At 40.4% G+C, this 13,015-nt stretch overlaps 1 protein-coding gene across 6 annotated transcripts in view; it reads left to right on the forward strand.

Moving 5' to 3' along the window:
- UNC13B (unc-13 homolog B) overlaps positions 1-13,015 on the forward strand; it is a 206,156-nt gene that overhangs the window by 120,374 nt on the left and 72,767 nt on the right. For all 6 annotated transcript variants that reach the window (XM_069001087.1, XM_069001089.1, XM_069001090.1 and 3 more), the window contains 4 exons: positions 70-116; positions 4,412-4,490; positions 6,217-6,291; positions 6,938-7,157. In XM_069001087.1, coding sequence (XP_068857188.1) covers positions 70-116; positions 4,412-4,490; positions 6,217-6,291; positions 6,938-7,157 — 421 coding nt within the window. The remainder of the gene's footprint in view (positions 1-69; positions 117-4,411; positions 4,491-6,216; positions 6,292-6,937; positions 7,158-13,015) is intronic.

A 13,015-nucleotide genomic window follows, 5' to 3' on the forward strand; every position in this document is an offset into this window, starting at 1 on the left:
ATACAAATACTTTTTCTGGTGTTCCTGGAAAGTAATTTCATGCTGTTCTTTTCTCTTCCCCCACTTCAGGGCCAAGATGAGGCTGATCCATCAAAACCACCCTGGCTCAAAGGAGGGTAAGTGGTATTTTGAGACCTTTTATCCCCGTATTTATAATTACAGTGTACTTCAGAGGTCTGCAGTTCAGTCCAAGTAAAAATAGCATTTCTGATGTTTCTAATGAAGTAATCAAGTGGCCAGACTTCACTGAGGGGCAGGCTGCTGCTATATTTCAGTCTCTTCTTAAGCAGCTGTAGGTGGACAGCTCTTCCAGACCTGTGGTTAAGAACAAGGCTATAGTTGCAATGTATAATCTGTAATGTGTTGGTGGCAAGTGCTTATGGCAGCAGTATTAAATAATTGCTACTGAGTACTTCGGAGTGGTCTGGATGAAATCTTTTCTTCTGGATCAGTCATTGGTGGCAGCGGGGGGGGGAAGAGAAGCTCTGAAAGAGTGCCGTGTCTTTTGCTCTTAGAAGAAGAAGATAGGTTTGGGGAAATCTTCTGTATTTTAAATGATTCCTTCTAGTAGCTAAAACTGCCCTAACACTAGAAATTATTGCAATTTGTATTTTTAAAGCAGTGCTCCTCATGCCTGTTTTGCACAGATGAGAGTGATTCTTGTGAATGAGTTGTGCATTCTCTCCACAACACACTACTTGCAGCAAATGAAGCAGACAAATTCTGACTGTAATTTCGGCATGACACTCTGTGGTAATAGGTGCCACCATAGCAGCTTCCCTGAGATCCTCTGGCAGGAAAAAGACAGTGACACATTTTACAGGTTATGTGCCTGGTACTATGATCAGGGTGATTTGGTTTGGTGGTGGGGCACCCATTAGGAGCTATCAGTCAGCAGCAGCAAGATTTGCCCTGAAATCTTGGCCAGAGGTTTGCTTGCAACATGCTTAAGTTAATTCTCATACTATTGAAGGAAGCTTCCCTAATAAAACATGAAGTTAAATTGGAAGCTTCGGTATATAGCTGTCTGCTTTTGAAGTCATTGTTCTGTGGTGTTGATGTTCCCACGAAGTGTCACCTGCGGATGCCTGGAGCTGCCTAGCAACCCCCTGCTTTTCCCAAGGAACCTGGGACTTAGTGAGCAGGCTGCTGGAGAAGTGGCAATTTGCAGGAGAAGGACACAGTGATTTATTGTAACTATAAACAGCACCTTCTCCTGCTTTAACAAGGAGACAATGTACTCGGTTTATTGGTTCATGCACACAAAATGATTTCTTAGTCTGAAAGGTGGATACACCTACAGTCCTGAAACACTTAAATATTTGTTATGTCAATTAGAGGCATTGTTTGCTCTAGTCTGTAATTTTTTTTTTCTCTATGCAAGATATAACTAAACAGTCTGGCTAATGTAGTTTTGACAAAAGTTTGTCATACTCAATGTATCCCCTGTGCAAGGGATTCCCAGAGAAGGTGGTTGTGGCTGGCAAACCTTTAATTCCACCCTTAGCCATATTTTGGCTTATTAGCTTCAAAGTATATGAAAGCATTTATGTTTGGAGTTGTTCTTTTAATGTGAAGATTTGAGTTGTGTTCCTTTGAAGGAAGTAGTCGTCCTCTGTCATTGCAAAGCACCTTAGCTTTCTTAGATTGTCAAGATCTAATGGAGGCTTCTGTGTGATACAACTTGTATTAAAAGAGGAATACATGCTTCAAGCAATTTTCATTTATAGTATAAGGCAACACTAGCTCCCTGTCTGTAATCATGGATTTTGGAGAGATCACTTAAAAAAAAAGGTACAATTGGTATTATGGATCAGTCTCTGGGTGTAGTATCTGTATCTTTTATTTATTAGTGCAAATCATCTTCTCATACAGAAATGCTATTCACTCCTCAATATAGCTCTCCATAATAATGCTATAAATATTACATCCACTGCAGAGGAGAGTTACCTTATTACATGGAAAGCCACACTGTGCATATTTGAGGCCCTGTCAATTCTTCTTTCTGTGCAAACACAGTAATTTTATTAAGCAAGGTAGTAGTTGTGCTTGAATAAAGAGGCTGAGGTAGCTGAAAACACACCATTTTAGAAAACTGGGAATTGTTGTTGAATTTTTTTTTAAATTATTATTAACAAGCTAAAAGCAGGTCATCTGGGTGTATAACTATGTAGGTACTAGGACACCTCTCTTCAGTGACAAATACAAGCACCTTTCAAATATGTTTGTCATCCTGGCTTACCACTGGTTCTCTCATAAACCTCAATCTATCAAAAGTATTTTGCAACAAATCAAGTTGTAACTAGACATGTTTCTCAAGCACAATCATTTATATAGGCTCATCTTGAATTTATAAAGCATGCAATTTTTATGTTCTTTTTCTTTCCTGGGAAATGTCAGAGTATCCCAGTTTCCTTTCAATTAAATTAGAAAAACAATACTTTGAAATCATATAGGAAAAGACTGTTAGCAGGAGCATTGACTCTGGAACTTTTCTTGTTCATTTACTTGATCATTTTGTTGCATCTTTTCAGGTTATAGACTCTCCCTTTCTATTTTATAGATGCTTTCATAATTTAAGTGATTCACACAAATCCCTGACCCAAAGCTTATCAGTAAGCTGTGTTGTAGTTTAAGTAATCCTGGGATCCTTTGCATCATCTGAGTAGTCTGCCATGACACCTATTTTACCCCAAAACAGTACTACCAGTATCAGAAAGGTTTTATAACATAAGGGCAGCAGACAAATGTGGGAATATAAATGTATTTATTTCTTGATGTGTCTGAGTTTTTTCTATAATAAGAAGGGATTTTTGCAGTGTGACTTGGTCAAAAAATTTTTCTGGAGTTCTCTGTTCGAAATGATGATAGCCTCTGGTAAAAAACACAGTATGGCCTCACTGTGAGGATTTCCAGTGATGGAAAACTGCACTGTTGGAAAACTGCAAAGCTGACATGGCTCTTGCAGCTACACCTTCCCACCAGGCTTGTTCAGCAGCTGTCAGCTCAGCCATGGCTCGGACACGTCACCCTCCTACGCCCCGTCAAAAAAGTCAATTTTACTATTACAATTCTGTCACATGTTTCTGTAATAATGAACTGTTTTCCTCTTTGGCACAGCCTTGTGCTAGGCTATGTTGTGACATCCTTGTCCATCCTCAAGCTGTAGTATAGGTTTGGTCACGTTGGATGTTCTATTGTTTGGTTTTTTTTACTTTTGGCTGTATTTAAGGGGGCTTGAGTAGGCCCTGCTTCCTGATGGCTGCAGATTGCCTTTTGTCATTTATCAACCTCACAATTTTCATGGCGTGTGCAAATTTGTAGTGGCAGTTTGATTTCCTAGATTGTTTTGAAAGATAGGTCCAAGTGCGGTTTTTATGGCTGTAGGAACAGTTTGTCCCATACTCCTTTTTCCTGTAATTTTCCTACAAAGCATTTTGACAGGGTATGTTGTACCGAATCAACAAAATATCCAGGTTGAAATTGCCAGCCAGTTTATCAAATGCCAAAATGTGTTGGGCAGAGTGGTAGGGAGTGAAGGCAAATGGCTATGGATGGAGAGGCAGTTTCTGTAATCAAGAAAAAGGCCTTGGGAACCATATTCCTAATGTTAGCAAGACCTGAGGGCAGAGTGGAGATGGGCAAGGTGAGAGAGACACTGAGAGGTGCTGTGGATTTTGCCTACTGGGTTCATTGCAGGGAGGAAGCCACAGCAGAGAGGTGTGTGCTCAGTTTCCAGCTTTAGGAAACAGCATTATCTAAAGTCCTTAGAAATGAATGCATTTACTGAGGGCCTTTAAGCTGGATTAATAGACTTTCTTCAAGTACAGGGTTACATCCATGTGGTGTTGCCAGTGAGTGGCAGGATCCAGGTATAATTATCCAGCCTGGTCTCGTCAGGAGGGAAGCAGGTTATAGTGTTTTATTTCATCAGGCTCTGACTGTTGCTAGGGTAATGGCCTTTTTGCTCCATTGTCACTTCTGCCAGCAAATGCCATCTCTTGTGTGTTCAGGTCTGCATGGCTTGAAATGCTGAGCACCATGAACGGTCTCTTTTATAGAATTAAAAATAATATTTTTTTTCCTCTGATGTAAGGTTTTTCCTAGTAATTATATGGACTGCAATGGCCAGTATTACATGTGTTGTAGACTAGAGTCAGAAGATGGGTAGCAGCATCCTGCCCCTGGGCTGATCCTCTTTGGGTGCTCCCTCCTAGCCACGAACACCAGGCAGGAATGTCTGGATTGTTGTGTGTGAAGAAGATAAACACTTAATCGTTTTTAGCATAAACTTTCCACTTTCTTAAGTATAAACTTCTGGCTGTTTTTCTTCCTGCAGTAAAGTATCCCCTTCTTCACCCCTCTCAACCCTAAATTAATTAATAATTTTTTTTTCCTCCTGAATTTCCAGGCCTGCTGGTGGCCTCTATGGCATTGATAGCATGCCTGATCTACGCAAAAAAAAGCCAATTCCACTTGTCAGTGATCTGGTAAGAGATTTGTTTGTTTCTCTTCTGCCACACAGCATTTATGCACCTGGCTTTACTTTTTGAATACATGGGCACATTCATTGTCACTTCAAGCATTTTGTTAAATTAATTCTTACGCTAAAGAGTTAGGAATAGTGCTTGAAAAATCTCAGTGAGAATGAGTTTTTGGTTTTGTAAACAATTTCAATCATTTGACAGAAACAGGGTATTTTTCATGTTCTTTATCCTTTTTGTTCTACACAAAACATTTGATTGTTTTTAGGCCTGCATCATTTTTAAATGTTTTGCTAAAAATCACATAGTTTAGGGAAAGTTATAATGTCCATGTGAGGTTTGGCAGCTTACCAGAAGATTGGAATTACAGAGGATAGATAAACGAGCATATGTGCTTGGATTTTAAAAGCTATTTGCAATATTGCCAGTAGACTTCTGCACTGAAGGAAGCATGAGAACCAAGTGAGTAATGAGGACAACTTTCATATGCTTGTATGAGATGGTGAAATGAGGCTTCTGCAGGACAAATGGTTTTCTGTTGGCTGTATTCAGTACACGTAGTGATTTCATACTTGAGAGAAATTCTGTAACAGCTGAAAGACCAAAGTTTCTATATCCTGTAATTCATGTGAAAAGATGTGTACAATTTTGTCTGCCAGCTTATGCATGGGCAGCTTGGTATGTGTCTAGCTAACTGCTTGTATCTTAAATCTTTGCAATAATGGCATTAACTTGTGTTACTTCCCTTGAATGCATTCATTCTCTCTCTTCACAGGCCATGGTAAGTGGAGGTGAAGACTATCCATCAAGTCTTCACCAGAAAAAAAAAATCCCTTACTTACCTTATTTCCCCCTTTACTTCTTTGCTTTTTGTTTTGAATCTGCACTATTGCAGTGAATGCATATCCAGCACTCTGTCCTGCTCCATCACTGTTGGAATGAACTTTTTCAGTCTCTGTTGAAACAGCATAAAGCAGAACATAAATGGTACAAAACTGATAGAGTTGGATGATTTCATAGCAAATGCTGCTACCTTTAAAGACCCTTCTCTGCCTTCATGTTACTGGAGTGGCTGCAGAAATTCCTTGTATGCCACTGTGAGGTGCTGCAAAGACCACTGCCCTGTGCTGTCCACACCTGCAGAGCAGTGTTGGCATGGTGTGAAAGGCAGTTCTTTGAGGGGAAAGTGCAGTTCATTGTGTTCAGTGATGGCTGATGAATGTGATACACTGTCACATTCAAACCTCTGCTCCCAACTCACTCCCCTTTCTTTTATCCTTGTTACTTGCAACTCTTTACTGTCACATTTTGGGGTGTTTTATGTGTTGTAAAGCTGATGAAGTAATCTCCTTTTGGGTATAAGTGGAGTTCGATATAGAAGAGTGAGTCTGTTGTAGTCACCTTAGACAGTAGAAGGGTTACTGTCACTACTGTAGTGTAGAAGTGGAGATGGGAACCCAGGTTTTCATTGGCAGTTCTTTCAGAGAAACAGATAGAAATTTCCTAGAGTGAGACTGGTTATGGACAGATGGAAATAAGTTGGAGACCTTTCAGGGTATTCATTTGACTCCTCTGAGATACGATCAGTCATTTTTAAGAAACCAATTTAAATGCAGTAGATGGTTGGTTTGGTGTCAGGAGTGACAGAGTCCCCTTGCTCACATCTCTGGGCATGTAATGCCATTGCACTTGTAAATACTGGTGGTGAGTAAAAAAATTTTTTCCTCCCTAGTCACTGGTTCAGTCCCGAAAAGCCGGAATTACCTCAGCAATGGCCACTAGAACATCTCTCAAAGATGAAGAGCTGGTAAGTAGGAGGGTTGCTTGGCTTCTCTTAATTCTTAGTAAGCAAATTAAACAGATTTGGCTCTCTGAGGTGCAGAGCCAGCTTCACAGATGTCTAGAAATATAGATGCAAAGCTTCCTGTATCATTTGTTTATAGAAACTAAACACGTAAAAGTAATATTTAATGTATCAATAGAATCCTGAAAAATGTAGAAACACAGAATCACAGAATATCAGAATCACAGTTGGAAAGGCACCCATCAGGATCACTGAGTTCAGCTCCTGGTCCTGCACAGGACACCCCAGGAGTCACATCATCTGCTTGATGCCATTGTCCAAACACTTCTTGATCTCAGTAATCTTACCATTTCTGTCTGTGCTATCTGCCATAAGGGACAGTGTGTGAAACTTGTTTTATTCAAGATATTTCCCACTGACAAACATTAATTGCTGTCTTCCGATTTTTTGACTGGGGAGACATTTTTGGAAGGCAAGGGGCTGTGTGTCCTCTGATACAGCATGTAAATACCTGACAGGTTTGTCCACCTCAAATGTGTAGCTTTATTGCACTGGTCATGCCTTTTCCTGTAAAACTCTTGTGTCAACCAGCAAAAATAGGCTCGGTCACCTTCCTGGATGTTGGTTTACATGTGCTCTTGCCTTTCAGAAATCTCATGTCTATAAGAAGACCTTGCAAGCCTTAATTTACCCCATCTCTTGTACAACCCCACACAACTTTGAAGTGTGGACAGCCACAACTCCTACCTACTGCTACGAATGTGAGGGGCTGCTGTGGGGCATCGCGCGGCAGGGAATGCGCTGCGGGGAGTGCGGGGTCAAGTGCCACGAGAAGTGCCAAGACTTGCTCAACGCCGACTGCCTGCAGAGTGAGTAGTGGCCAGTGGAGTGTGGCTGTTCCAGAAATGGTTGCCAGAGCCTTCCTAAATGTATTGCTGATATCTAAGGGATCAGTGAAGCTGCAGTGATTAAAGTGACTGTGTGTTTTCTGAAAAGGTGCCATTGGGTTAAACCTGCCCCCTATGGGCGCAGACAGCTCCACTGATGCAGAAGAACTTTGCAGCATTGTGTTTGATGTCCTTTAAAAGAAGGTTTAATTCTTGACTTTTTCACATCCGTTTGTTTGTTTTCGTTGATTTTTTTGTTGGTTGGTTTGGTTTTTTGTTTTGTTTGCTCTCTTTGTAGTCAGCTCAGGTTGTGTATTTGCCAACATATCCTGCATTGAAGCATGGGTTGGGTGAAGAGGGTATGAGGCTGAATATTCTGACATTTGTTCTGTCCCCCCTGTCCTGTATTGCAGTCAGATTGCTTGTTCCAACTGTCAGTCTGTGCCACTGTATAAAGCTTTTTAAAGCAACACTACGTTCCTGCTTAGGGAATAGAGTCCCTGGATTTACCTTGGATTATCTGTACCAACAGCAGCTAGGGGAAGGCATTTTGTCTTTACAACAGTAGGCCTGCTTGACTGAATCACTTTAGAGACCTAGAAGTGAGTTAGCAGAGATGGTGAGTCAGATACAAAGGTGTTGTTCGAGTATATGGGCAGTATTTCATCTTCCTACTAACACTTCCAATTATTTTGTTGGGGTTTTTTTCTGCAGTGTAAAAGACTAAGTCATCTCATCAAGGAGCTCTGTGACTTTGGAGAATAAATGACACCTTACACAGACTATGGAGAAGTTTAAAAGGAATTTGATTAAAAGGGGGGAAAAAAGAGAAAAAAGTATTCATTTAGGCATCTGCCTTGGTCCAGTTATTTTTATTTGCTTGTAAAACCATTTCTTAATTTGGTCTCACATTTATATTCCTGCTTGAGAGTAAACTATCACAGTCTAAATGGAATAGAAATTTCTTCCATGTGTGTTAAATTTTGCGTAGGAAGGTGGGGCTGTTTCTGTTCCCTCTTACTTTTCTTGTCATTGTAACTTGATGGACTAAGTCTAAGGAATCAGAAAAGTTTGTGAAGTATGAATAGACCTATTGCAGATTCTTGTCAGCAATTATAGGAATATAAAAAGCTAAATCTTGTGTCTGCCTTAGGCTGTGGTTGTTGAGGATAGCCAGGCTGATTTGGCAAGGGATACCAACAGGGAGTCATAGGTAATTTGTTTTTTCTTACGACTTTTCTTAACACCCCAAATGGATATTGTTTATACTTGTATTTTTGATGTGTGCAGGTCTTCAATTTGTCATAGCTAGATCTAGGGCTATTTGCAATGGCTTATTTTTAAGACACATCTATCTGATCCTGGCCAAACACCTCTGTCCCTCATGTGCTTAGTGGTTCCAGATTTGTCTTTGAAGGTTGGGAGGTGAGTTTATAGCGTTTGAACTGTTGCATCATTGGCACCTTGGCTTTGTTGGGACTTTTTTGTGACTAAGCAAAGAGCTGTGATGTTGCATTTGGTCCAGGAGCATGTAGTTCGGTCATAGCTGAGTTTTCTGTCACAGTCTGATGCACAGGGTGAGTTCCTGAGAATAAATTTTTTGTTTCTGGAGTTCACCAGAACTCTCTGCTAACTGGTAATTTTCAGTATTTGAGGTGAACAGCTGTGCATCCAAGCTTGATTCAGATGCATACCCATGATGCTGTAATGTTGCAAGGGAGTTGTGATGTCTCAGTGAGGGGGAAATCTGTGGAGAGCAGAGGAAGATTAGGTTTACACTAGCAGCAGATGGGGAACAGGCACAAAGCTGTTGTACAGAGCAGTGGTCCTGAAATTGAAAACAATAGGGAAAAACCTCTATACTAAAGAAATAGCTAATGACTAAGAGGAAATATGTTCTTGCAGAGGAGGGTTGTCATTATCCATGTTCAAAAAGGGAGACTTCAGATGGAATGGGTACTGGAGAGAGTTCAATAGTAATGGGAAAAATACGAGAATGTCTCAAGAGAGGATGATAGGAGATTGTTATCTTTCAAAAGAGAGGCTTGGCGGTCTGGAACAGGAGGGCAGGAATCATGCCGGTTCAAAAAAATGCAAACAGCTATACTAGGTCTGTCCTAACAGACTGTTTCTAAAGGAATGCTGTGGAGCCCAAGGCAGAGGTGCAAGGCACATGCATATAGTGCACCTGCTATGACTCTGGCTTACTCTTACAGCTTACAGATATCCATGGCTTAAAGCCTTTCTGGGCAGCAGTAGATACTGTTTCATAGCTGGCAGCGGTGGCTCTGTGAATTGGTTTAATCCTTGTTTGAACCTGTTTATGCTTGCACCATGTTGGAGAAGAGGGAGATAAGCAACAGGGAGAAAGATGATCTTTTCAAGCTTACTGTTTACAAAAGAGAAAATGGGCTGGATTTGCTGTGAGAAAATTAAAGGTGGAAGTAGAAGACAACTTCAGTGATTCAGACTCCCTGAGAGCAGGGAGTCTCTGGAGCTGAGACTCCGAATAACCATGGGGGAAGGTTTTCTTATCTCCAGTTGTAATTACATAATCTTATGCAGTGGGCTGTGGGATGTGATGATGGCAATACTATGTGTTTTTCCATAGAAGAAACAACTGGAAATTACTTTTCATATATGGCAAAGCATTAAGTAAGAACTTGTTGTTTTATTCAGGGATTGCAGATGTTTTCACATTTTCTTTCAAAATGTAAACTCAGGGTACTTTGTCATGCAGAATTACAGAAACAGAGAGATAACAACTGAGATTACACCAGGCTTAAAATGTGTGAAGCATGTAGAAAGGTAAAACCCAACCAAACAAAAATTTTACTTACTGAGTTACTTGTAAGCTGTCCAGAATCAAGGAAGATAGACTGTGAGCATGGTTTGCAGGGTTACCCACTATAAATCTGGAAGGTATCATTAGCTGGGGTGGGGATGTAGAGGAAATTGGAGATGGTAATTGAAAAGACAGAGAAGACAGAGAATAGTCCTGGGAGATGGAGGAGGGAGTGAATGTGCCTCTAGCATGGGAAAATAATTGTTATCAGTACTAGAAATGTATTGAAAGGCAATTTCAGGCAACTGTGTTCTTTGCTTTGGTTTGTTCATGCTAAAATCCTTCTAACTGGAATCCATCAAGCCAAAGGAAAATGGAGAAGTTTAATTTCTTTTTATACGTATGTTTGAAGAACATAATCTGTGGTTGAGGAATGAGAAACAGGGTGTCTGGGGGACAAACAACAGTTTAGAGATCCCATAAATTCAACACTGAACTTTCTTGTGTACTGAAGTCAGTAGGGATTTTTTCTTAACAGAAGCTTTATTGTTGCTGTTGGCAAAAAACCCAAAACATTCTCAGGACATATCTTCACTTAGGTCTATTTAGGGCTTCCAGAAAATGTTACAATGGCGTAAAACGAATTTTCAGACCGGTAACAAATACAATTCTATTGATTATACCTTGATGCTTCAGGATATATATTCACTTGAATCTGTGTAAGTCTTCCAGAAAACGTTGCGTTGGAGTAAAATGAATTTTCAGGCTGATCACAAATACTTTTCCATTGCTTATGCCTTAAAATTTTGGTGGACACCTGGGGTTTTATTCCTTAGAATTAGAATGTGCTGTTTATCCATCTTCCGTTCTTCATACCTTTCTGGGGAAAATAATTCTCCAAGTCTTTTAGAATTAAGTTTGGTTATCTCTTCTGAGGGTATTTGTCTCCATGTTTTTAAGAAACTTATTATCTGATACACTCAACAAATTTACCATCAGCATGGGACTGCACTGGTGAAATCCTCAAATTCAGCAATGCTTTGTTGCAATTTGAATCAAAACCCATTTGCAGACTGCTTCAGCAGGGTTATTCCATGAATTGGTGGTGTCTGAAGTGCAGTAAACTGGAATCAGTTGTAGTATGTGCACTGCAGCCTCCTGGTTTATAGTACTGTAGGTACTTATGATGCCTTTTCCTGGTCTTAAAATCAAGAGTCATACATGGTTAGAAGGGGAAAAGGGATTTTACCTTGGTATTTATTTTAAGGATCCTTAGGTGCACACATCCAGGTCAAGTGCACTGAAATGCACACCGCAGTGCACACCCCACAGAAGATCTGGTATAACATTATAGGTTTTACTAATTAGCAGATCTATCAAAAATTCCCTAATGAGAGGCTCAAGTGAGACCCCCTCCCCAAGGAACCTTCCCCTGGATGGTTCTATCTTGGTTTACAAAATGTGTTCTGGAGAGGACACTGGGGTCTGGGGCACACTGATCCCTAGCTATGAAGCTTCTAAAATGTTGAGTCTCTCAGCTTGACAAACAAGACCAAGAATGTAGGGGAAAAGCACTAGGAATACAGAGGTTGTAAAAGGGTATAACAGGGGTATAAAATAAAAAGCAAAAAATCTTCATGGCATCACTTAGAAGTTATTATTCTGATGATAGAGCACTTACCTTTTTATCATAAGCTCATAAATACTTGCTCAAGGGACAGTGCTCTCTTTTTAGCTGTCTGCTATTCTTGGATGTAGTAGAAATCTCTGCTGAATGGGTACCTTTCCTTTCTTACTTGACTGAGAGTGGACAGAGGATGTTCTTTAACATCCCCATGGCACACAAAGCTTTTGGAAACTGAGGTTTTATCTCTTGCCTTGAGCATTGGTGTAGTACTAAATAAATTACAGTGGGCTGAGCAATTCTGGTATCAAAGAAAGAGTAAATCTGCGGATGGATGTGTAGGAGACCAAGGAACAAATGCAGAGAAGTAATTACCAAGAGGCTGGAAGGGAAGGACATTATGTGAGCAAGAGCCTAGTAAGAGGCCTGCACAGTTGAGGGCTAGCCTTTTTGTTCAAAGCATTTTGACTTGGGACTGCGAGGCAGTTGTATTTGTTGCTTTTTGGATGAGAAACTTGCGTGTGTTGTACTGTGAGTTCAGAGGCTACAGTCCTGAGACTGAGTCAGTGAGTGGGGGGCTAGTCAGACCAATTAAGTCATGTACTAACCATCTTGGCTTCTGAGTTGAATGATAGTTAAGACACTATGGTGATGAATAGTTGTTTGCTCCCAGAGTCCTATGTAGGAAAATATTTGCACAGAAGGAAGAAGGATACCTTTATTGGAAACTTGAATATCTATTTTAAGTTTCAGGAATATATAATTTCTAAGCATTATCCGCCTACTGAACAGCTGCCTTCTATCCTGACAGTGTTGCTTTCTTGAATTCTTCTTCTTAAAGCATGGAATAACAGCACTGGTGGTGTACTAATAGCTGTATCGGTACAATTCCCAATATAGATACATTTGCTTTCTGTTTCCAGTCATAAATTGACTAATAATTCAGTCCTAGAGAGGAAGAAAGCAAGCCCAGAACCTGTACACATTACTTGTATATTCCAGTGCCTTTCTATTGCCATTCACAGGACTTGAAAAGCTGATGCACTCATCAAAAACCTCTTTGCAGCTTGAAGAAACACAATCCCAGTCCAAGAGCAGGAAAAGCACCCTCTGCCATTCAGTATAACAATACGTTTTATGTTTAAAACACCTACATCATAGTTAATTAGTCCCCCAATGGTTGTTTTGGAAACCCTTTTGGTTTTGTACCAAGAAGCAGGTGTCAAATTTAAGAAAGAGTGTGTTGTTGAGACAGCAGAATAGACATTGTCTGTTCTTTGTTAGTCTGTACTGTTAAATAAGGTGTCTGTCTGATACTGGCTTTTGCCCTGCAGTTCAGGCACAATCTCTGCAGGGAGAGAGGGATGTTTTCCAGGGAAGGAATAATGGAGCTGCCTCGGCAAATAACCTGGGCAGAGTGGGGAAGCAGCG

This window comes from Aphelocoma coerulescens, assembly GCF_041296385.1.
Source record: "Aphelocoma coerulescens isolate FSJ_1873_10779 chromosome Z unlocalized genomic scaffold, UR_Acoe_1.0 ChrZ, whole genome shotgun sequence".
NCBI lineage: Eukaryota > Metazoa > Chordata > Aves > Passeriformes > Corvidae > Aphelocoma > Aphelocoma coerulescens.